Here is a 26,152-nt window from a genome sequence, read left to right as displayed (position 1 = left end):
AAGAATGCGTGGTCGTTCTTCAGGTTCCCTTGTGACAAGAAAATGTAAGTAATATTGTGTTTGCATATATATTCTTCCAGTGACAGATTTTTATAGTACTTCATAATCTTCTGACCTGCTCGACCCATATTTTAACTGGCTTAAAATGTAATATGCCTATTTTATTGTATAGTGCAGCAGTTAACCTTCAATACCAATGTGTTGTTGTAGGTGTGATATGTGGGTTTTGAAATGTCACAGAAGTGATTTGGATAAGGTGTACAAGAAAGAAGGGACATTACGCTTATATAAGAATTATAAGATCTGTTCAGATCATTTCCAGGCCAGCGACTTTAAAAATCCTCAACTATACAGCCAAGGGTATGTTACATTTTTACTCTAATTGTACATAAATATTCCTCAAAGCATCACTATCGACAACATTTTCATCCTTTTCTTTCTTTTATCCCTCTTGTCAGATTAGAGCCAGGATTTTATAGATTTTCTTGCTGTTAGTAGGCTTCATGTTAAGAGAAAAAATACAAGCTATTAAATGTTAATTAATTGCATCATGTGTTGTTGTTTGAGTCATCAGTCCATAGACTGGTTTGATGCAGCTCTCCATGCCACCCTATCCTGTGCTAACCTTTTCATTTCTACGTAACTATTGCATCCTACATCTGCTCTAATCTGTTTGTCATATTCATACCTTGGTCTACCCCTACCGTTCTTGCCACCTACACTTCCTTCAAAAACCAACTGAACAAGTCCTGGGTGTCTTAAGATGTGTCCTATCATTCTATCTCTTCTTCTCGTCAAATTTAGCCAAATCGATCTCCTCTCACCAATTCGATTCAGTATCTCTTCATTCGTGATTCGATCTATCCATCTCACCTTCAGCATTCTTCTATAACACCACATTTCAAAAGCTTCTATTCTCTTTCTTTCTGAGCTAGTTATCGTCCATGTTTCACTTCCATACAATGCCACGCTCCACACAAAAGTCTTCAAAAACATCATTCTAATTCCGATATCAATGTTTGAAGTGAGCAAATTTCTTTTCTTAAGAAAGCTCTTCCTTGCTTGTGCTAGTCTGCATTTTATGTCCTCCTTACTTCTGCCATCGTTGGTTATTTTACTACCCAAGTAACAATATTCATCTACTTCCTTTAAGACTTCGTTTCCTAATCTAATATTTCCTATATCACCTGCCTTCGTTCGACTGCACTCCATTACTTTTGTTTTGGACTTATTTATTTTCATCTTGTACTCCTTACCTAAGACTTCATCCATACCATTCAGCAACTTCTCGAGATCTTCTGCAGTCTCAGATAAAATAACAATATCATCGGCAAATCTCAAGGTTTTGATTTCCTCTCCTTGGACTGTGATTCCCTTTCCAAATTTCTCTTTGATTTCCTTTACTGCCTGTTCTATGTAAACATTGAAAAGGAGAGGGGACAAACTGCAGCCTTGCCTCACTCCTTTCTGGATTGCTGCTTCTTTTTCAAAGCCCTCGATTCTTATCACTGCAGACTGATTTTTATACAGGTTGTAGATAATTCTTCGTTCTCGGTATCTGATCCCTATCATCTTCAGAATCATAAATAGCCTGGTCCAATCAACATTATCAAATGCCTTTTCTAGATCTACGAATGCCATGTACGTGGGCTTGTCCTTCTTGATTCGATCCTCTAAGATCAGACGTAAAGTCAGGATTGCTTCACGTGTTCCTACATTTCTTCTGAAGCCAAATTGATCTTCCCCCAACTCAGCTTCAACTTGTTTTTCCATTCTTCTGTAAATAATACGTGTTAAAATTTTGCAGGCATGAGATACTAAACTAATAGTGCGGTAGTTTTCACACCTGTCAGCACCGGCTTTCTTGGGAATAGGTATAACAACATTCTGCCGAAAATTGGATGGGACTTCTCCTGTCTCATACATCTTGCACACTAAATGAAATAACCTTACCATGCTGGTTTCTCCTAAGGCAGTCAGTAATTCAGAGGGAATATCATCAATTCCAGGTGCCTTGTTCCTATTTAGGTCACTCACAGCTCTGTCAAACTCTGACCTCAAAATTGGGTCTCCCATTTCATCAGCATCAACAGCCTCTTCATGTTCCAGAACGAAATTATCTACATCGTTACCTTGATACAACTGTTGGATATGCTCCTGCCATCTTTCTGCTTTGTCTTCTTTCCCTAGAAGTGGCTTTCCATCTGAGCTCTTAATATTCATGCACCTAGATTTCCTTTCTCCAAAGGTTTCCTTGATTTTCCTGTATGCAGCATCTACCTTTCCCAGGACCATACAGCCTTCGACATCCTTGCATTTCTCCTTCAGCCATTCTTCCTTAGCTACCTTGCACTTTCTATCCACTTGATTCTTTAATCGCCTGTATTCTTTTCTGCCCTCTTCATTTCTAGCATTCTTGTATTTTCGTCGTTCATCAATCAGGTCTAGTATCTCCTGAGTTATCCACTGATTCTTAGTTGATCTTTTCTTCCTTCCTAACATTTCTTCAGCAGCCCTACTGACTTCATTTTTCATGACTCTCCACTCTTCCTCTACTGTGTTTCTTTCGGCCTTTTCATTTAGTCCTTGTGCAACATGTTCCTTGAAACGATCCATCACACTCTTTTCTTTCAACTTGTCTAGATCCCATCTTTTTGCATTCTTTCCTTTCTTCAATTTCTTCAACTTCAGATGGCATTTCATGACCAACAAGTTGTGGTCAGAGTCCACGTCTGCTCCTGGGAAAGTTTTGCAATCCAACACCTGGTTTCTGAATCTCTGCCTAATCATAATGAAGTCTATTTGATACCTTCCAGTATCTCCAGGTCTCGTCCACGTATACAGCCGTCGTTTGTGGTGTTTGAACCAAGTATTGGCGAGGACTAAATTATGGTCAGTGCAGAATTCAACCAGCCGACTTCCTCTTTCGTTCCTTTGTCCCAATCCAAATTCTCCTACTGTGCTACCTTCTCTTCCTTGGCCTACCACTGCGTTCCAGTCTCCCATCACAATTAGATTCTCGTCACCTTTGACATATTGTATTAAATCTTCTATCTCCTCATATATTCTTTCAATTTCTTCATCATCCGCTGAACTAGTAGGCATATAGACCTGCACTATTGTGGTGGGCATTGGTTTGGTGTCTATCTTGGCGACAATAATTCTTTCACTATGCTGGTCGTAGTAGCTTATCCGCTGCCCTATTTTCTTATTCATTATTAAACCAACTCCTGCATTACCCCTGTTTGATTTCGTGTTGATAATTCGGTAGTCGCCTGACCAAAAATCCTGTTCTTCCTGCCAACGTACTTCACTTATACCAACTACATCTAACTTTAGACTATCCATCTCCCTTTTCAGATTCTCTAACCTACCACAACGATTCAAACTCCTAACATTCCACGCTCCGACTCGCAGAATGTCAGTATCCATCTTCCTGATGATCGCCCCCTCTCGTGTAGTCCCCACCCGGAGATCCGAATGGGGGACTAGTTTACCTCCGGAATATTTTACCCGGGAGGAAGCCATCATCAGTACATCTTTCATACAGAGAGAGCTGCATGTCCTCGGGAGGTGGTTACGGCTGTAGTTTCCCGTTGCTTTCAGCCGTGTAGCAGTATCAACACAGCTAAGCCATGTTGAGTATTATTACAAGGCCGTATCAGTCAATCATCTAGACTGCCGCCCTTGCAACAACCGAAAGGCTGCTACCCCCCTTTCGATGAACCATTCGTTAGTCTGGTCTCTCAACAGATACCCATCCGATATGGTTGCACCTGCGGCTCGGCTATCTGCATCATTGGGACACGCAAGCCTCCCCACCGCCGCAAGGTCACATGGTTCGCAGAGTAAGGAATGTGCCGATATTTTTATTGACAAGTGTCTTAATGTGATGATACAATGTTTTTAAATGAGAAAAAAGACAAATCCAACCATAAGAGTTCAGGCAGGAATGCTAAAGCTAAAAAAGTAATGCATAAATGAAAGATCAAGCCATTTCACAGCAGTCCATTTCACATCTTGTTTATATGTCTAATTTCAGTCTTTGAATAATAACCTTTTAAATAATTCTTCATTCATTTATCCAGAATTGCTTTACCAACTTCGAAATTAATATCTCAATAACACTTTCTTTCTAGACGTAATTTATTTATCCATTTCTGTATATACATTTCCATTGATATTTAAATTTTAGCGCGATTTTCTCAGGTCAAGTAACTAGGGGCGCCACCGTCGAATTGTCTCTAATTTTAACAAGGCTAAATCCGTGTCGCGTATTGTCTCTACCGTATTTGGTTAGGGGCCCTACCCTAATATACTTTCCGGCTAAGATTTATTTTCGGCTGATGATGCTTACGACAGTTAAGTGAAACATGTCCCAACTTACAACACCAGTTGTAATGTTTATATCCTAAATATAAGGAAAGACAAGTATTGGAAAGGTGGTGTAATTTATTATTCTTAACTTCTTCCTTTCCGAAGATTTGTGAACTTAAAAAGAGGTACCTACACTTTTCAGATAATGGTACATATGTTGCAAAAAATCATCCACCACCTAAACTAAAGAAAATATGGCCTATCCTGAATCACATGTCTACTAAATTCAGAACTGTGTGTACCCTGAAAAGGGATGTGACAATTGACGAAAGCCTGTTGCTGTATACAGGGCGACTGATCTGGGTCCAATATCTGCCTCTCAAGAGAGCCAGATTTGGTATCAAAACATTCGTGCTATGTGAGTCAGCTGCAGGTTATGTTTGGCCACTGATCATATATACGAATAAGGGCTCTAAATTTGATGATGACTACAAACATCTACCCATGCCATCACAAGTTGTTATGACACTGATGAAACCCCTGTCAAATAAGGTGTACTGTCTAACTGTGGATAACTATCACAGTTCTACCCGACTGGCCAACATTCTGATTACCAATGGCATGGATATGTTAGGCACTGTGCCTACCAATAGAGCAGATATGCCTCCAAATTTTTGGCGCACGAAACTCAAGAAGGGGGAGATTGCAGCATTCCAACGAGGTAAACTGACTGCAATAAAATGGAAAGACAAGAGATGTCTGCATCCTATCAACCATCCATAATGCAGAAATGGAAAGATGTAGAGGACGGGAAAAGGAAGTTGTGAAATCAAAATCTGTGTTCGCGTATAATGAAACAATGTGGGGTGTTGATAAAGTAGATCAACAAACCGCTACTAACCCCCTGCCATGGCAGAGAGGAAAAAAGCTTTATAGGATGATATTTTTTTACCTCTTAGAACTAGCAGTATGGAATGATTTTGTCATCTTCAAAAAACACGGAGGAAAGAAGAATACTCTTGACTTTCGTGTGGCTGTCGCTCAGAAAACAATTGCACAACATCACAGAGAGGAATTTTCTCCGAAAGCGGAAGGTCATCCATCAGCAAAAGCAACCCCAATGCGACTTACTGGCCGCCATTTTCCTTCCGTAATTCCTCCAACAGATAACAAACAAAATCCAAGGATATGCAGAATGTGTAGCAGAGTGTGCGATGCTAGAGGGAAGAAGGCACAAAGGGAATCCAGGTACATGTGTAAGGAGTACGATGTAGCATTGTGCGTTGATCCTTGTTTTAGGGCATTTCACACAGCTACAAACATATGAACAATGTCTTTCTTGTACAGTATTGAGTGTCATGTTATCTTACTTGCCATCTGCTTACTGTTGTGTTGTTTATTTTACATGTAAGTTAACCCTCCAGTACTCACGCAGGGTAATAAATTACCCCAACCTTTGGAAAACGGCCGCCGATTTTTTTCTGTCGTGTACTGTATACTGGGCTGTTGTGTACCTTTCAAGGACACTGTGTGGCACCTCCTGACCTGCCTGTCATAAATCTTTGTGCGTCAGTACGTTTCTGGCAGTGACACAAAGTTGACTGGGGTAACATATTGCCCCATGCGAGCACTGGCGGAAGTAAATTGGCAGACTCATGTTTTGTTGATTTTCATTCTTGCGTGTGTGTTTATTGTGAGAACGACTAGCTACTTTAGTATAGACAGTAAATATGAGTCATGATATAGCCGGGAACATTAGCAAGGACCAGGAACGAATTCGTCAACTCCTTTCTGAATTATCTGACAAATAATTAGTGGATTCAGACAACGATGGTGAAGAGGACAACACAGAAACATCAGAGCATGATTTACTCTCAGAACAGGATGTTACTGACTTACCTGAAGAGGAATGTGCCAATGCATCCAGGAGTGAAAATGACGACGCTTCAAACAGGCCCTGCGAAAACTACATATATAGACGTAATGGTGACTAAATGGAGCACCATAGTGCCTCCTAAAAACATTCATACTCATGCTCACAACAAAGTTTCATCGTGCTTGCCTGGGTCTAGGCTGAAAACACGTGACGTTACGGATCTAATTACATTTTAAATTTTTTTATTGATGATCGCTCAATTGCAATGGGACTGGTGAAACCTAGGATAGCCATTGGAGCAGACCAAACAAGTTTGCCTCGCAGTATCAGAGTGAAAGCCTTGAAATGAGTTCAAATGTTAAGGAAGAAATTTTCCAGACCTCTCTGACTCCAACCTTGAAGAGGAAAACACCAGGATCATCTCTACGATGTGCTGTATGTCCTAGAAGTCGGGACAGGAAAAGCGAAAACTCTTGTGTGCTGTGTGAAAAGTATGTGCCAAAACCATTTCAGTACCGTGACTCAACAAGAAAACCAATAGTGACTAAAAGAGGCTAAACGTCAGTGTTCAAATAGTAATGAAGTGTGATTGATGTTCATATTTCTAGTTTATAAGACTATGAACTCCAGTGCTATTATGAACGAGATTGTCTGCTTTGAAATTATGCAAGATATCTATTTTCTGCATAGTGTATATACTAATGGCAATAGTAGGAGTTACATTAATTGTGTTTTATTCATTTACAGGGCCCTTTGTCAAGTGAGTCATAAAAAGAGCATAATTTCATTTTTAAGTTACAGTAAATATACACGAAGGAACGGGGTAACATTTTAACATTTTACCCCGAGCGAGCACTGGTGTGACAAAACTCCACGCGAGTACTGAAGGGTTAAAAAAGAACCTATTAAAAAAATATCACGAGTATACTCGGGATTTTCAAACAGGAACTTTTCAGCGGCTTATATTTCATTGTTATGTTCATAAAATCTACTTTCATTGTTACTACTGTCACTGTTTTACAATAAATAGTCCATTTTAACAATAAAAAATAGGTAAAAAAAGAACTGCAATTTTGTAAATAATTGCTATGTTAAGAGGTTAATGAGCTAGTAAATCTACAAACACAAGAAGGGTGACCAACTGTTTTACTGTATAGAGTAACAAATAAGACACTGAATTGTCAGCAACTGCAAAAAGAAAGAACTCAACAACATTGTGAGATGGACAGCAGGATGATGATCATCAACAGGGTGAAAAATCAGGTTCACATTAACAAGGTTATAAATAAAGGTTACACATATCTTATATGATTATGTGGGTATTTAGGGTTTGTAGTAAAGATGTACAGGAGAGAGTGTGTAAGTCCCTGTTAAGACCCCAATTACTGCATGAACTTGTCTTCGTCTCTCCATTGTTTAAGCAGTATATTATTTGCTGCCATCCTTTCTTCTATTGAAAACACCCTTCCATCAGATCTTTTATTAATCTTGGACAGTAGCCTGGTGCAAGTCTCTCTCTTTCTCCCCCCCCCCCCCACACACACACACGCACACACACACACACACACACACCCCACCCACCCCCCCTCAGTGAATTTTGCAGCAAAAAATACTTGTTTCTTTAATAGTAAAGGATCTTCTAAATACCAATTATCACGACTCTAACATCTTCAGTTTTTTGAGAAATGTGTCATAAAAGAAATTCAACTCCTTTCCCCACAAAAATGCATTTTTCTTTGTTTTTAAAGGAGATCCAAATACCAATGTTCATGTCTGTAACAACTTTAGTTTTTATAAGATGTAGTAGTATCCTCATACAATTAATTCAATTAATTTTTCAATTGGATTTTCTGAAAATACGTGTTTCTTTACTTTTAAAGCAGCTTCCAAAAACTAATTTTCACGTCTGCAAAATTTTTTTGTTTTTGAGATAATAGTATCTTCATACAAATAATTCAACTAATTTTTCAATTCCCCCTGCCCCCCCAAGTGGATTTCTGAAAACAAAAAATACATATTTTTTTAAAAAGGAGATTCCAAACACCAAAATTCATATCAGTAACATCTTCAGTTTATGAGATATCAGTATCTTAATTAAAATAATTCAACCCCATTTTCAGTCACTTTTACCCCCACCTAAATGTTTTTTCCAAAAACAAAAAATACATGATTTTTTACTTTTAACAGAGATAAAAAATACCATGTTTCAATTCTGTAACATGTTAAGCTTTTGAGATATACTGTAGACATGCTCGTTTTAAAATTTCACCCCCTTTTTAGTTCCCCTTAAGTGGAGTTGCCGAAAACACATCACCTAGGTTTCCTTACTTAAACAGGAGATTCATTCCGGTCGGTCGGGAAATGTTCTTTTATATATACAGATAACACAATATACCAACAGAAAGGGCATCATATACAACCATCAACCCTGCTCAAGGGAGACAGGGCCACCTTCCTTGTCCTCCACTTGAGTAATTCTTGTCTGGCGCGTCCACGTCGTGGGGGTGGGCATCTTACACTCCAGTAGGCCAGAGTGATAGGATGGCTGAGTTCAGACAGGGACCCAGTCCCGTGGGGTATATCACGGAAGGGTTACGGGTGAAGACCTCAACGGCAGCGAAGGCGGAGATGATGATTCGGTACAGCAGAGCTGGCGGAAGAGGCAACCCATCCTCTGGGGTAGTACAGATGGAACCCACTGCCTTGTGGGATGAGGAGGGATCCTCAAAGGCTAAGGGAGTAAACCCCAAAAGAAAATCCTTCTTTATGTTTGGCCCAGCAAGCCAGTAAAGAAGTAATTGTTTGACTGCTTTCAATGTACGGACAAGCCTCGGATCGAACATACTAGAAAAACACTCCACTTCTGGCATTTCAGAAACTAATGATGACCCTAAGAAGGCTGATGCTTATCCTGAAAATGCAAGAAGATATACCGATCAAAGACATTACAACCAGAATAGACCTTACCAACAAACCAGACTGAGAGTAGCAACCTTGAATATAATTACACTGACCAACAACTGTGAAGAGATAGTTGACCTGATGGAAAGGAGGAAGATTCATATATTAGGAATGAGTGAGACAAAACGGAAGGGGATGAAATCAAAGAAACTGAGGGAAGATTACAAGCTACTCTGGCATGGTAACAAGAAGGAAACAAAGAACTGAGTTGGATTTGTGCTACAATAAGATATTGAAGCCATAACAGATATCATATATATAAATGAAAGAATGATCAAAGCCAGAGTAAAACTTGGCAGTAACAGTCTCACAATAATCCAAGTATATGCTCTGCAGACACGATGTAATGATGACGAAAAGCAAGAGTTCCTTGAGAAAATGGAGGACCCCGTACATGAGGATAATTTTAATAATAGGAGATCTAACTGCCCAAGTTGGAGTAGATAGAAAACAGGCTATGAAGAGGTAATGGGGCCCGTTGGAAATGGAGGAAGGAATGCTGAAGGCAAGAATGTCCTAGATTTCTCTGCCAGAAATAACATGATAATAAAAAAAACTTTCCTCAAGAAACAAGACAGCCATAAAATAACCAGATACAGCTGGGATGGAAGAAGTAAAACAGTCATTGATTATGTAATAACATTTAGAAAAAGTGGAGAAGGCATGAGAGAGGTAAAAGTTATTCCCAGTGAATGTTTAGACTGATCACAGGCTACTAATAGCTGACTGGAACTACAAGGTTGTGCGAACATCAAGTACACAGAAAATACCAAGAATAAAAGATTGGAAATTGAAAGATGAGGCAAATAAAATACCTTTTCAAGAGTTAGTAATGGAAAAGGTACCAAAAAATGAAACACAAAGTGCACAGGAGGAATGGAACCTGTTTGAAACAACATTAGTGAGTTATGCAGTAGAAGTATGAGGCAAAACAAGTGGAGGAAGAATGAAGAAAGAGAGCAGTTGGTGGAGTGAAAAAGTAAGAGAAGCTATTAAAGACTGAAATATGGTAAAGAAACATAAAGATGTTGAGAAGCAAAAACAAATGCAAAGTGTCTTACTACAAGATAACCAAAAAATAGCCTACCTCAAACAAATATATAGAGATAAAAAATTATTAGTGAAGAGAATTGTGAAGGAGGAGAACGATAAGAGTTGGAGGACGTTCACCTAAAAACTAGAGGAGGAATCAAAAGGGAATCAAAAGATGTTGTATGGAATATTCAAGAGTGGGAGATCAGACAAAGAGGATATTAAAGCAATTGAAACAGAGGATGGAATAGTAACCCGCAATATGAAAAACATCAGAGAAGAAATGGGAAACTACTTCGACAAGTTGTAAAATGGCAATGAAGAAGAGAAGCACGAAAACAATGAACCTATCAAACATGGAGAAGAAGAAAGACCAATTACGTGGTCAGAAACAGAAAATGCCCTAAGCGCATGAAAAGAGGAAATTCATCAGGAGTAGATGGATTATCTGCAGATATAATCAAAACGGCAGGCATACAAGGTCTTCAGTGGCTACATCAAACACTAGGAGTAATCTGGAGAGAAAATAAGATACCAGATGAATGGAAAAAAAGGATTGATCATACCAGTATTCAAGAAAGGAAGCAGAAGAAAGTGTACAAACTACAGAAGAATTACCCTGCTACCACACTGCCACAAGTTATTGGAAAAGATCATAGCAAAGAGATTAACAAGGATAGAACATCAGTTTAAAGAAGAACAACACGGCTTCAGAGGCAACAGAGGAACAATAGATCTAATTTTTGCCAATAGACAACTAACGGAAAAGTACTGGGAAAAATGGAAAGATCTGATAGTAGTGTTCCTAGATATAGAAAAAGCCTATGGCAGTGTTCCAAGTAGAAAATATGGGAATGTTTGCATAAACTAAGGGTTCCAAGTTCTCTAATTCGTAAGATCCAATTGCTATATGAAATCTGTGAAAGCAGTGTACAAATAGGAAATGGTAGATCTGAATGGTTCCAAACAAAGAGAGAATCTGCTATACAAAAAACAAGAGACAGAATTAGAAATGAGTGCATTAGAAATGACATGCAAGTGACCTGTACGATGGAAGAAAGACTACGCATTGCACGGTTGAAATGGTTTGGGCATGTGCAAAGGATGGAAGAGACTAGAAACCCCAGACAATACTTGGAAATGGCAATATCTGGAAGGAGACCTGTTGGACATCCCAGAAGAAGGTGGCTGGACCAAATAAATGCAGACCTTATCGAGAAAGGAACAACACTGCAGGATGTGAAAGGAGAGGAACTCCATAATGACAGGAACCGACAGAGGCATATTGTCCACAAAAGCCCTACCCGGCCCACTGGAAGGATACCCAGATGATGATAATGATGACGACTGGGCAAGATATGTAGATGACACTTTTGTTATTTTAGATGCATAAGGATTTTCATGCTGTTATCCGTATTGAACTGAGATCACAATTAAATTAGCATATAGCAGGTTCCACCTTTTCAATACATATGCAATGTTGTTGGATGATAATTTACGACATTATTTATTACAAATTACAGAACATGTTTCGGTGCACAATTTTTAACACCATCATTAGCTGCATGGAAAGTGTGTAGAAACTTGGCGTTCAAAACAATGAACAGCATATTGTCATACTTAACTCCATATATACAGACAATAAAATGTTGTTATAATTAAATATTAACATCTTATTGTGCTAGATTAAAACTATAATGAGTGACAAGGAAACTCTTGCAAGTCAAAATATAAAATTCCTCATTTGGTATGTGAGTGGTCTTATACACTCGTAATACTGGCTTCACATGCGATCCTAAAATTAAAGGATTGAAGTTGTATATGTTACTTTGTTGGATTAAAAGTTCGTTATATACAATAGGATTATTAAAACTGAGCCGTCTTCTTATCTTTGTTGAGTATAAAAACGTGGTATTTTTAATGATGTATGTGTAGTGGTTGAACTGTAATATTAATTTGTCCTACAGTTGTTAAGCGGACATGGATTCTCAGTTCAATGGAAACCTGTAATGATGAAACCCTATGTTAAAAGAAAGAAAAGCGAGAAAATTGATAGAGAAACTGATTGAATCTAAATGTTGATACGGCTGACTCACCTCTAGAGCTGTGTACCTTGCTTGACGGCTGCAGCGCAACGAGTGTGTCTGCTTGTATCTTGTACTGTGTGATGAAGCGCTAGGGAAGGAGAAGTAGGGGCGGTAAACGGGGTGTTTCCAGAACATTGACTGATTTCCTTTGCTTCTGTTCTATCTTTCATCAGATTCGTATGAGGGCGATATTTGAATTTGCTTATTATTCATTCTATAAAATCCCTTTAAAACCGTTAGCTTTAGCCATAGCTCGGATGATGTTCAGTTCCTTATCCAAGTTTCCTTATCCAAAGCACGATTCACTAAGCTGTTATAGGTTACGCATTTGTGAGTTAAGGGGTGGGTTGAATCATTTTGAATTGTACCTGAAGTTTGTGTAAATTTTATATCCGTATCTATAGTGTTAAAATTATTAAGAGTTGTAGAGGCGTTGGTTATGCGTTCATCTAGGATAACAAACGTATTGTCTACAAACCTAGACCAAAACAGAACATTCTTGAATTTTTCATTGTTACTTATTTGTGTGTCCTCTAAAAAATCTAAATAAATTTCTGCCAAAATTCCTGAGGCCGGAGACCCTATTGCAAGGCCATTCTGTTTATAAATAATCTGGTCGAAAATGAAATAGTTGTTACTGATCAGCAATTTTAAAACAGCCATGAATTCATCGATTTCAAGCTTGCTTAAGTGACTGTATTTTTTCAGATTCTTGGCAATGATGGGAAGCAATTTATTGGTTTTGATGTTAGAAAACATATTTACTATATCAAAAGAATGTATAGTGTGGTAATCCTGTAATTGGAATTTAATTAATTCTTTAGTGAAATCTACGGAATTCTTTATGGATTTGTTTGCCATGAATCTGTAATGTTGTTAAAGGAATTTTTGTATATACTGCGCTAATTTGTAAAGGGGGCTAGGTCTGTAATTAATAATTGGCCTAATGGGGACTCCGGCCTTGTGGATTTTTGGCAGTGCTTTAGCAGTAGGAAGGCCGGGGTTCATGCTAATTAATTTCTGCTTCTTGTATTCGTTAAAGAGGAATGAAGATGTTTTCAATGTTTGTTTCAATTGCTTCTGTAAAGACTGACTTGGGTCTTTCTTAATAATAGGAAAAGTCATTGTTGAAAAGGTTTTTTGTTTTTTGGATGTAATCAGCTTTATGCATAATAACGAAGTTTTTAAAGCAACACCTTGTAATCTCCAAGGCCATTCACATATATTTTAGCTGTAAAAATCTTTTTGACATATAAGAAAGTGTTGTGTTTTATGGCGTGTCTAACACCCTAAAAGATCAATCGGCCTTTGTATTTCAACCACATAGATTTTAACGTATATATCATCATTGTAAAATTTCACAACACAGGTTAGCATGCTCTGTATATGTTTTTATACTGTACTAATATTTCATGTAATTACCTAAAATACCTTGCAAATTTTCATTGGCTGATGATGGCATGGGAGATACCGAAACCGGTACCATAATGATACTAACAAATATGTGATATTTTAATTAAGTAACTATGTCAATGTATTGAACAGGTGGAAACCTTTCATCCTTAACTAACATTGTAAATTCCGATTCTATACGGACCATAATTAAATTTTTAACATTAAATAAGAATACTGGAAAATAAATTCCCGGGGATTGATTTTAATATACAGAGAATGGTATTTAAAACAGTGGTATTAAGTAGGGTGTTATACACAGAAGAAGTATGGGGGGTTAAGAAGGATCGTATTATACTGAATCAGATAGTTAGCAGATTTAGCAAAATTGTAATGGGCCTCCCAAACTGCACAGCTAATGCAGCGGCTAGAGTTATGTGCAATGAGTATATAGAGGTTGATATCATGAAGAGAGTGTTTGGAGATTACTGGGTTGATAAGGTGAAAAGTATTAGTGAGAGGTTGGGTTTAGGAACAATTGGGGGAAGGAATGGGAAAGGAGGAATGAAGTGTGTTGGAGGAATACATTAAAAAAGGATTAAAGATATTCAAACACAGGAGCTGGAGGCTGAACGTAGGAGAAGGACGACCCTAAACATGTTTAATAGAATCAAACAAGTAGTAAACATAAGAATAGAAAATGTGAACAGATCAGAGAGAAGAGGACTAATTTGTTGGATGGTGAGTATTTATATGAATAAGGATTAGTCAAGAATGAAGGACAATTCGATATGTTTATTGTGGGGTGATACAAGAGAAGAGTTTCATTTGTTAATAGCATGTAAGGGAACTCATGTGGAGAGAGAAAAATTCATGAGTGAGGTACAATTGGAAGCCATGAAACAGCCAGATAACGAACAGAAGATCATTAACTGGACAGTGAAGGAGTGGAAAGAACCTGGGAATATAAGCAAGTTTTTAGAGGTAGTTAGAAAATGCTGTATAAAGAGGTTAAAGGAAGCAGAATTTAGAAGAATGTATGTATGTATGCTGTTTCTCCTGTTGTAGTTGTTATAATAGGAGTAGCAGGTATGTAGGTAAGCAGCCAGAGTGGGGTGAGGACGTGGGTGTGTCAGAGTGATGTCGTAGGTCAGGACTCCGCTGCCTGACTCTGCTGATGATGGGACAGGCAGCTGGCTGTGGATACACACGCACTGATGCATGCCCATTGTAAGTAGACCTTTTTATAGGTAGGCCATTGTTTTTGGTTTGCTTTGTTTTGTGTGCCGTTTTTTGCCATCTGGTTTTGATTAATAATGTTGACTATTATTTATATCCTTATAGTGTTTTGTATTTTCCCAGTTCGGTCTTGTCTTGATTTGTATTTATTTTCTCTTTTCTATTTTTTCCGTAAAGATTAATTAGGTTGAAAAACTGTAAAATCTGGAGAAAATAAATTTATTTATAGTAGCATTTATACTGAAAAGTTTTCTTGTAATTTCCAATACATTTCAGATCATTAACAGTCACATACCAAACGAGGCAGTTCGTCATTGACCCCAGTGACATTTCTTGGTCCTAACTCTCATTTCATTGGTTCATTTATTTCAAACAATTGTAAAATTTGTCTCCGACGGATATTCTGTAGGTTGACGAAAATTAGAGCCTCAGATGACAGTTCACAGTTTTGTTATTGCTATTCTGGATTTGTATGTTTAGTTGGGACAAGTGACAGTTTTTTGTTGTGTTACTCTTACTGTGGTATTTGAATGTGTAGCTTGAACCGTTATTCTGTTTCCATCACGTGTTAAAAAAATGTAAAAATGGCCAAAACTGACTGGGGAAGAAATTGACGAGGGACTCGAAAGCTCCGACCGTGAATTTAGTTGCAAATTACTGTATGTGAAAGTTCAGACTGAAACTGAATATATTGTTCAACAAGCCCCTACCAGAGAGGTTATGGATACTAGTGGGCAAGAAGAAACTTACGAAGGTACAGAATTTTTAAAATCTTATTCCTTGACTCATTCTTCAGTGTTCATAATTTTTGGATATCACTGAAGTTTTAGGGCATAGAAAAGCATCTGTTTTATCATTATTATTAATTTATTATTAATTTACAGTGTTGATAGTAAGAAGTAAATCCCTACACCAGTAGCCATCTATTTGTACTAGAATTAAATTTTGATAAACTTTCCCTAATGAAGAAAATTTCACTGAAAAACTGCTTTATTCATCACATTTTATGAAACCTAACAGAAAATGTAATACAGTGGAACCTTGGATTGCGAGTATAATTCGTTCCGGCAACATGCTTGTAATCCAAAGTGCTCGTATATCAAAGCAAGTTTTCCCATTAGAAACCATTTAAACGTGGATGATTCGTCCACAACACAAAAATATTTATTCGCATACCAGTTCTGAAACAAAATATAACTTAAAACAAATTAAACTGCACTTTACCTTACAATAGAATCATTGTTGGTAGGAGGGAGATGAGCGATGACATGAGAAGAGTTACTGTGTAGCACGAGTTTCACTAACGGAATCACTGCTCTCTGTTGGCTCACTGGAATTGTTTCCTTTTCGTGCAACTTTAACGAGGAACCTATCCAATGACTGTTCTTTTGCTTCTTTTTGAGGATTTCATGAAAATGTGACAATGCATTGTCAATGAACTGATTCATCGCTTGTACTGCTACAGCCTTATTCAGGGGGTGTTTTTCTACAAAATTTTGCATCGTTTCCCACATTTTGCATTTCTCCTGAATCTCAGTTGAAGTGAGAGATTCCATTGACTTTTCCTTGCGCGAGATCTCCTCCATAACCTCCTCCCATTGTTTGTGATGCAAGTCCATCAGTTCGGTGGTGGACAGTTCCTGGCTATGTTCTTCCACCAGCTCTCGAATGTCCACGTCAATCACCTCCAACTCCATAGTCTTTCCTAAGGACACAACTGGCGGCTCATTTTCACCAACAATCCTCTCAAAGTCATGTCCAAGAACACAGTCAGGCCACAGCTTTCCACAAACAGAAGTGAGAGTTCTCTCGGTGACTCCATCCCAGGCTTTATCAATGATATTCAGGCAGTTCATGATGGGGAAATAATTTCTTCCAAATACTCTGAGAGCAAGGTTTGTTTCTTCGGTCACTTCGAAGCATCACTCAAATAGTGCTTTGATGTATAGCTTCTTGAAGTTCGAAATGCTGATCCAAAGGCTGGAGTAGTGTTGGGAGGAAGGAACTCGGCCTTAACGAGCATGAATTCCTCCAGTAAGTTGTCCTCAAGGCCTGGAGGATGAGCAGGAGCACTGTCCATAACCAGCAAGACTTTGAATGGCAGATTATTTTCTGAAAGGTATTTCTTCACTACAGGACCAAAAACCTCGTTCATCCATTCAACAAACGAACAGGGGAGAGGAAAACGTAGGCAGACATGACGCTCGTATTGTGGAACCTCACTCGCTTATCAAGTTACAATTTATTTACAATATTTGCTCGTCTTGCAAGACACTCGTAGACCAAGTTACTCGCATTCCGAGGTTTCACTGTATATTGAATTCCTAGATCATGAATATTAAAAATAATGTATAATCTGTATGGCTTAACAAATGAAAATCATGGGGTTAGTTGGTGACCCCTGCCATTCATGTTTATTGGTGTAACACTTAGCATTGTTAAAAATGTGAGAACACAAATCTGTGACATACGACATTATATACCATATGGTACTTAAAATTCTTTCGACTTAATCACTCATTTTGCTTATGATTACCTTCAATTGATGTTTCAGTGAGCCAAGGACCATCAACTCCATTTCTATTACAGGTAGCAAGATCTACAGCAGTTTCTTTGGCAGAATGTCCTTTTGGTGCACCTGAAAATTATAAACCATTGAACTCGTTAGATCATAAGTAAAATACATGCAAGTTTTACAATATAACACTCATTAAGAAAATTTATACTAGTATGATAAGCCTCCGTGACTCAGGTGGCAGCGCGTCGGCCGCTCACCGCTGGGTTCCGTGGTTCAAATCCTGATCACCCCATGTGAGATTTGTGCTGGACAAAGCAGAGGCAGGGCAGGTTTTTCTCTGTGTACTCCAGTTTCCTCTAACGTCTTTTATTCCAGCAACACTCTCCAATATCATTTCATCTGTCAGTCATTAATCATTGCCCCAGAGGAGTACGAGAGGCCTCGGCAGCTGACACAACTCCTATCCTCGCCGCAACATGGGGGCTTCATTCATTCCATCCCTGACCCGGTCAATGATTGGAAAACAGGTTGTAGGTTTTCATTTTCATACTAGTATGATACTGAAAAAATATTATCCAATGTAGCACAATGTATTATACTTACAATAAAAACATCATCACACACACAATACTCATGGCTCTTATTTATAAAATTTCAGGATTTTATCATTCTTATTAATAAAGACCTGAGTTTGAAGGTGAAATTTATGGGTGAGATATCCAAGTCCACAAGTTTAGACATTTATTTTGGATAAAACAAGCAGACAAATAAGCACTTAAAGTAATTTCAGAAATAGGAACTAAGATCATTAAAATAGTTGAAAATGGGCACTAAAATATAAAAGCTACTTAATACACATCTGCATCATATTTTAGTACTTAATCGTACATAGCAGGTACAGAACCCAGCAAACCTCTCGACCAGTTGGCTTGTGGAGTGAGATTTTCAGTAGAGATTTTTGTATTATGAAAACGGAATATTGTTTGTGCAAATGTGTGTCAGTCTCTGTGAGTGCTCAGTCCATGGAACTTAAGTGTTCATTCTATCTATCTGTCGACAAGGAGTTGAGTCTCTTCGCCCAGCTGCTGTGTAGTGAGCATCACACCTGGTGCAACAAGGAAGAGTTCAACGTGGGATCGGCAAGGGGCAGAGAACGGATGGTCTATATCATGAGGAATTGTGAGACTGTCATGCATGGGCTATGAGCTGTACGACTGTGATAGCAACAGCCAAAGTAACTGTAGAACTGATTTAGACTGTCAATGTCAGTTGTGGAAGTACATAAGCGTGAATTGTGTTAATCTACAGAAGGTCATTCGGGATCTTTGGGGACGATGTTTGAAGGGTAATTAGCTTATGAAAAGCCATGTCTCCACCAATGATCATGCCCAATTGAAAATCCAGCATTTCTAGCTACAGCCCAACAACATAATTTGCATTGCAGCTAGCATGTCCATCTTATCTTACTCCTCCTAACAGGCTTTCCAGAGGCCATTGATAGTTCGTGGACGTCTATTTCCTAAAGCCCTTTTTAGGAGTCAAAATGCATAGAAGTTCATGGGTGACCCATCGGGTGCCTTCATCGGAATGTCAGTAAAAGGAATTGCACAGATTCCAGTTTCCATCTCAATTCTCTCTAAGAACAAACAGGTTGAACGCATACCTGCCAACTTTACAAAACCAAAAATCAGGAGATTTCGATTTGAAAATCAGGAAAAATCAGGAGATAAAATTGGTCAAAATTGCTTATTCTTCATGTCTTGCGCAACACAGTACTACGATATATTTAAAAGACTTAATGTCTCAAAGCCCGACTGTTGCTATACGAGACTACAAGGCTAAAAATTACACATCTCTATTCCCTCACAGGAAGTACGTGAGTGGGATAATCGGTCTCTGATAAGCCTACCGAAAATAGTATGAACTCATGCTCCACATGTGTGAATCAGTCATGCACTTAGATGCCATTACTTCTGTCTGTCTGTTAGGTCATCAGCCCAGAGGCTGGTTGGATCCTCAAATAGCACCACCAAAGGTTATGCAGTTATAAGGAAACTCCAAAAACCAATGGCAGCACCAAAATGAGGCATACTAGGCAATATGAGGAGTGAGGTAGTTTCCCATTGCTTTCCTCACTGGATCAGAAAGTACTATTGCAGCACGACTGACCCTATAAGCAGCACCTTTCATAACACTCAGATGCACCAGTCGTGCTCTGAATGTCATTACTCAGCACTACCCATACCCCAGCAACTTCCATATTGTCACAGCCATGGATGTTGATTGGGACTGCGGTGGAAGCTACACTTTACTCTGGCCTGTGCCAAGAGATGGATGCAAAAGTACTGTATCCATCAATAAATGACAGCAGGCAGTGCCATTACTTAGAAATGCAAAAATTAATATATTGCATCAAGTGCCCGCGCAACTATGTGAAGCGCAATGCTATTTGGATCAAATAACTAGCTGATGTTCCCGTGTTTCGCTATGGAATTCTCAGAAAGACTGTCCTTATAGTTTTCCCAACTGAAGTCAACATGTCATTACGACGATGCCAGTATGAATGTCGTGATTAAAAGCAATGCTTTCATACGAAATATTCGATAAAATGAAAACAGCACATTTTCTCACTTTTAGCGAAAAGTACTGCAGTGTCAACCTATCAGTTCAAAGTTTCAGAGCTAGAATGACCAGGCTGCAGACAGCCGCGAACATTCCTGTGTAATTATTCTGTTTAAGTGTGCACACTGCTCATTCAAATCACTACCTCAGAGTAGGGATCGAATAGCTGGAATACTATGATGATCCAGTGTGTTACGTACCAGTAGTATCAGAAAATTTATGAACCAGAAGAATGGCATGCTAAACAAGAGAGAGATCTAACTCCCCACTCCCCAGCTTCTTTCCGCCAATATTCAAACAGGCTGTTATACTTGAAACGCAGCAGTAATCCCGTCTATCGTAGATAAATGGCAGCAGAATACACAAAGCACATCACAACAAACAATGGTCAATGTAATTGTTGATCAATTTTATGAGCTTTCTATATTGGAGGCCTTCACATTTAGTTTTCTTCCGAATCTGTGATATTAGAGCATCTAATGTAAAGCGAGTCGTCCTTTCTTTCATGACTTCCTCTTGTGTTATTCAAGCGATCGTTCCTTCATGACTTTCCTCATTCTTATAATCTTCAAAATTTAATCACCATCACCACCAATATTATTGTAGTCGGAACGGTAAAACTGAATAAGCAAATTATCACAAAAATAATTTATTCCATTATTACCACCTATTCAATACAAGCCACGTGCTACGTGGATGAAATCTACGTAATACTATATACACTTCTCAGGGACATTTTTCGCCCCTTGTTAAGGGCATCATCAACCTTTAGGTAAACTTAAGGTCACATATCTGAAACATTATCTATTCATACATGGATTACAATGAAAAGTATGTTTCAGATTTGAACTTAAGGTTTCCTAATGGTTGATGATGCCCTTAACAAGGGGCGAAAAATGTCCCTGAGAAGTGTATATAGTATCATGTAGATTTCATTCACATAGCATGTGGCTTGTATTGAATAGGTGGTGATAATAGAGTATATTTTTGTGATAATTTGCTTAAGTCAGTTTCAATACGAATCAATCATGAGAATTGTCTCTCGCAAAACTGAATAAGACAAATAATCAGAAATTGCATTCTCTGTAACTTTTGTTATGTAGTACAATATGACCACTAAGATAGGTAATTAAAAATAAAATTTTTGGCACCTTCCCCTCAACTACCATTTCGAACAGAGTGAATAAAATTATTTATAGCATAGACTGTAGTTCCTTATTCCCTGACTACATAAAATTGTGTTCACACATTTTCTTGTACCTCGGCGCTGATACGGACTTAGGAAAAAAAATCCACATTCATGAATATCTCCGTTATCACAGCCGGTACGGTAAAAATGCATAAGACATAAATCATAGGAAATTTAATAATATATAACTTTAGTTATGTAGTATTTATCGCTAGGGCCAATAATAACATAAACATTTGCGAATTAAATTTTAGGCCTTCCCCTAAACTACCATTTCACTCAGCGTGAATAAAATTATTTATGGCCTAGATTGTAGCGACTTATTCCCCAACGTTACATACCGATTTTCATTAAATTCTCTTCAGCCGTTTTCTCGTGATGAGCCTGCGTACGTACAGACATACATACAGACAGACAGAAATTACGGAAAATTAAAACGTGTATTTCCCCCTTGTTACTATGGTCACGACCGGTACGGAAATATCATTCTTTTTAAATTCTGAGCAATGTACAGACAAAACATTTTATTTATACTGAGATAAATTACAATTAGTCAGAATTGTCTCCAAATGGCTCCTAAAATCTCTAGAAAAGTCACTAGTCGTTATCATTGAAATTATGTCACTAAATTACTAAGAAAGCGACTAGTCTCTAGAATCGACCAAAGAGGATGGAATCGACTAGACTGACGTGAACGAACACGAACATAGCACGCGAGAACGAGAGATTGACAATCGATATACGCGTCGCGATATACAGGTTTCAATAAACATCGCACATTCGCGCACATTTCTCCCATTAATAAACTTCGATATTTCGTTTGAAAGCGGCCAATGAGCGAAGGACTTCCGGCCACTGGCGTAAAAAAGCTGAAATGGCGGGATTTGAAATCAAATGTTCGAAGTTCACCAAAAAATAAGCTAAAATCGGGAGAAAAGATAAAATAATCGGGAGGCGGGAAAAACTGTCGAAAATCGGGAGTCTCCCGCCTAAATCGGGAAAGTTGGCAGGTATGTTGAACGAAAGGTGTGGCAGGATGCTTTATCTTGATGTACCCATACCTGATTTTGGTGTTAAAACCTCTTGCTGATAGTATGTAGAGTTCACCTTTACATTATTAGCGACACAATTTGCCAATGTAGCAGTATCCAATTTTGATCACGAAACCCATTGGAAAATTTCCTGGCATTCTTTATACAACATTTGATCATTTCTTTTGTCTTTAGGGCGGTAGTAAATAGAGCAGGGTTTGTAACAATCACTAAGGTACACATATGCTTTAATGTCACCAAATTTTCCCAGCTGTCCCCTCCATGGGAATTTAGAATTTTCCATTTGGAATTGCAATAATTCCATTGTGGAGATTTATCTCCCGTATGCAGTTATCAGACTGTGCCTCTTATAAGGGCTTCTGATAAGTTCACCTGCATACACCCCAGCGTCAGTGGGTAGGATCTAACACATCCCACTCTTGATGAGTCTAGTGTTAGACCTAAGATGAAACGCTGGTTAATAGAGCAAACGCCTCAAAAGCCTTACATCTGATGTGTTTTGACAATTCTGAAATGTGACGAGGCAACAACTCGTTAACTTGGCACTTATGCCGCTTTTCTAATTGCAGGTCCTTATGATTATGGTGTTAACAGTTGAAACAGACTTGGCCGACTTACGTGCCATAGTAGTTTGGGAGGCAGGGTTACCACCTGAGACAAGGGCCTTCACTTTTCTCAGCACTTCAGGTGTACAGCTGATGGCTGATCATGGAATTGCCTGTTTTCTCCCCTCTGGAATTAAGCCCAGTTTTTGCCTTTTATTATTCAATACAGCACTGATCTCGTTCTTTGATACCAAGAAATCACGCTTCTTGCACATTCCTTGGATTGCAGAATAGCAATATTTAGCATCGGAAAGGGCTGTTATGTAGCCCTCCCAGCAAGGGTCAATCTGCTTCAGCATCGTTGCAGCTATAGTCACGAAATTCCTCTACACATACATTCTCAGTACTGATGTGAATCATCACTCCCCATTTTGACGTGCTCGAGTTGAACAGCGCTGTCAGTGGCCTTCAAACTCGTCCCCAGATCCTGAACGACATTCTGTACAAGCAGGTGTGAACAATTAGTAAGAAAGAGCGCACATGCATGCAGTGTAAATAGGGGTCCTGGTGTGCCTGTGTAGCTGTTAAGTAATTATCTGGGTTAATTAATTAGTCTTTGAATAAATGCATGGTTCATGTTTGTGGGTTACTGTAGTCACGTCCTAGTTGGTGAACCATGGGCAACGGCTGAGTGGCCTAGTAAGTGGTCCTGAGAGTCGGGATACCAGTTGCTATGGAATGGGAGTGGGCATCTCGGACATATTCTGAGTCGTGGCCCTCCTTGTGCTCCGGCGGCTAGGACTACACAATTCACTGGTGGTTCATAACCCGTTAGAGGAGAGATCCTCACTTGGACTATGTGCAAGTAGGGCAGCATCTTGCTTCATGAATTTACCGAGCTCAGAACACTTTAAGCACGCCTCGGACCTATGGGAGTAATGGAGTCCCACTCCCATTGACAGGCGAGGGACTCCTTGGAAACAACTTGGCGAACGAAATGGAATTCGATGGGGAGCTATCAATATTAATGGGGCCTATGGAAGAAAGAAGGTAGAACTTGCTGAGTCAGCAAAGAGGATGCATCTGGGTGTGCTAGGAGTAAGTGATATTCAGGTAAGGGGAGATAAGGAGGAAGAGATAGGAGATTATAAAGTGTACTTGACGGGTGTTAGAAAGGGAAGGGCAGAGTCTGGGGTAGGGCTCTTTATCAGGAATACCATTGCACGCAACATAGTTTCTGTTAGGCACGTAAGTGAGCGAATGATGTGGGTAGATTTGTCAGTGGGAGGAATTAGGACAAGAATTGTGTCCGTGTATTCACCATGTGAGGGTGCAGATGAGGATGAAGTTGACAAGTTTTATGAAGCATTGAGTGACATCGTGGTCAGGGTCAACAGCAAGGATAGAATAGTGCTAATGGGCGATTTCAATGCGAGAGTTGGGAATAGAACTGAAGGATACAAAAGGGTGATTAGTAAATGTGGGGAAGATATGGAAGCTAATGGGAATGGGAAGCGTTTGCTGGACTTCTGTGCTAGTATGGGTTTAGCTGTTACGAATACATTCTTCAAGCATAAGGCTATTCACCGCTACACATGGGAGGCTAGGGGTACCAGATCCATAATAAGACTATATCTTAACAGACTTTGAATTCAGGAAATCTTTTAGGAATGTACGAGTTTTTCGGGGATTTTTCGATGATACAGACCACTATCTGATCTGTAGTGAACTAAGTATCTCTAGGCCTAGGGTGAAAGTGAAATCTGTCTGCAAACGAATAAGGGTAGAAAATCTCCAGGACGAGGAAATTAGACAGAAGTACATGGATATGATTAGTAAGAAGTTTCGAACAGTAGACAGTAAGCAGGTTCAGGATATAGAAAGTGAATGGGTGGCATACAGGGATGCTGTAGTAGAAACAGCAAGGGAATGCCTAGGAACAACTGTGTGTAAAGATGGGAAAAGGCGAACATCTTGGTGGAATGATGAAGTGAGAGCAGCCTGTAAACGTAAAAAGAAGGCTTATCAGAAATGGCTCCAAACAAGGGCCGAGGCAGACAGGGATTTGTACGTAGATGAAAGAAACAGAGCGAAACAAATAGTCGTTGAATCCAAAAAGAAGTCATGGGAAGATTTTGGTAATAACCTGGAAAGGCTAGGTCAAGCAGCAGGGAAACCTTTCTGGACAGTAATAAAGAATCTTAGGAAGGGAGGGAAAAAGGAAATGAACAGTGTTTTGAGTAATTCAGGTGAACTCATAACAGATCCCAGGGAATCACTGGAGAGGTGGAGGGAATATTTTGAACATCTTCTCAATGTAAAAGGAAATCATCATGGTGGTGTTGCAAACAGTCAAGCTCATGGGGAGGAGGAAAATGATGTTGGTGAAATTATGCTTGAGGAAGTGGAAAGGATAGTAAATAAACTCCATTGTCATAAGGCAGCAGGAATAGATGAAATTAGACCTGAAGTGGTGAAGTATAGTGGGAAGGCAGGGATGAAATGGCTTCATAGAGTAGTCAAATTAGCGTGGAGTGTTGGTAAGGTACCTTCAGATTGGACACAAGCAGTAATTGCACCTATCTATAAGCAAGGGAACAGGAAGGATTGCAACAACTATCGAGGTATCTCATTGATTAGTATACCAGGCAAAGTATTCACAGGCATCTTGGAAGGGAGGGTGCGATCAGTCGTTGAAAGGAAGTTGGATGAAAACCAGTGTGGTTTCAGACCACAGAGAGGCTGTCAGGATCAGATTTTCAGTATGCGCCAGGTAATTGAAAAATGCTACGAGAGGAATAGGCAGTTGTGTTTATGTTTCGTAGATCTAGAGAAAGCATATGACAGGGTACCGAGGGAAAAAATGTTCGCTATACTGGGGGCTATGGAATTAAAGGTAGATTATTAAAATCAATCAAAGGCATTTATGTTGACAACTGAGCTTCAGTGAGAATTGATGGTAGAATGAGTTCTTGGTTCAGGGTACTTACAGGGATTAGACAAGGCTGTAATATTTCACCTTTGCTGTTTGTAGTTTACATGGATCATATGCTGAAAGGTATAAAATGGCAGGGAGGGAATCAGTTAGGTGGAAATGTAGTAAGCAGCCTGGCCTATGCTGACGACTTGGTCTTAATGGCAGACTGTGCCGAAAGCCTGCAGTCTAACATCTTGGAACTTGAAAATAGGTGCAATGAGTATGGTATGAAAATTAGCCTCTCGAAGACTAAATTGATGTCAGTAGGTAAGAAATCCAACAGAATTGAATGTCAGATTGGTGATACAAAGCTAGAACAGGTCGATAATTTCAAGTATTTAGGTT

At 39.0% G+C, this 26,152-nt stretch overlaps 1 protein-coding gene across 2 annotated transcripts in view; it reads right to left on the bottom strand.

Annotated features, from left to right (window-relative positions):
• The window catches only part of Zip48C (Zinc/iron regulated transporter-related protein 48C), a 348,533-nt gene that overhangs the window by 290,986 nt on the left and 31,395 nt on the right, over window positions 1–26,152 (bottom strand). For both annotated transcript variants that reach the window (XM_067136813.2, XM_067136812.2), the window contains exon 3: window positions 17,441–17,542. In XM_067136813.2, coding sequence (XP_066992914.2) covers window positions 17,441–17,542 — 102 coding nt within the window. The remainder of the gene's footprint in view (window positions 1–17,440; window positions 17,543–26,152) is intronic.

Source organism: Anabrus simplex, chromosome 1, assembly GCF_040414725.1.
Source record: "Anabrus simplex isolate iqAnaSimp1 chromosome 1, ASM4041472v1, whole genome shotgun sequence".
Taxonomy (NCBI): domain Eukaryota; kingdom Metazoa; phylum Arthropoda; class Insecta; order Orthoptera; family Tettigoniidae; genus Anabrus; species Anabrus simplex.
Note: the sequence above shows the minus strand (reverse complement) of the source record. Positions and strands in the feature narration are given on the sequence as shown.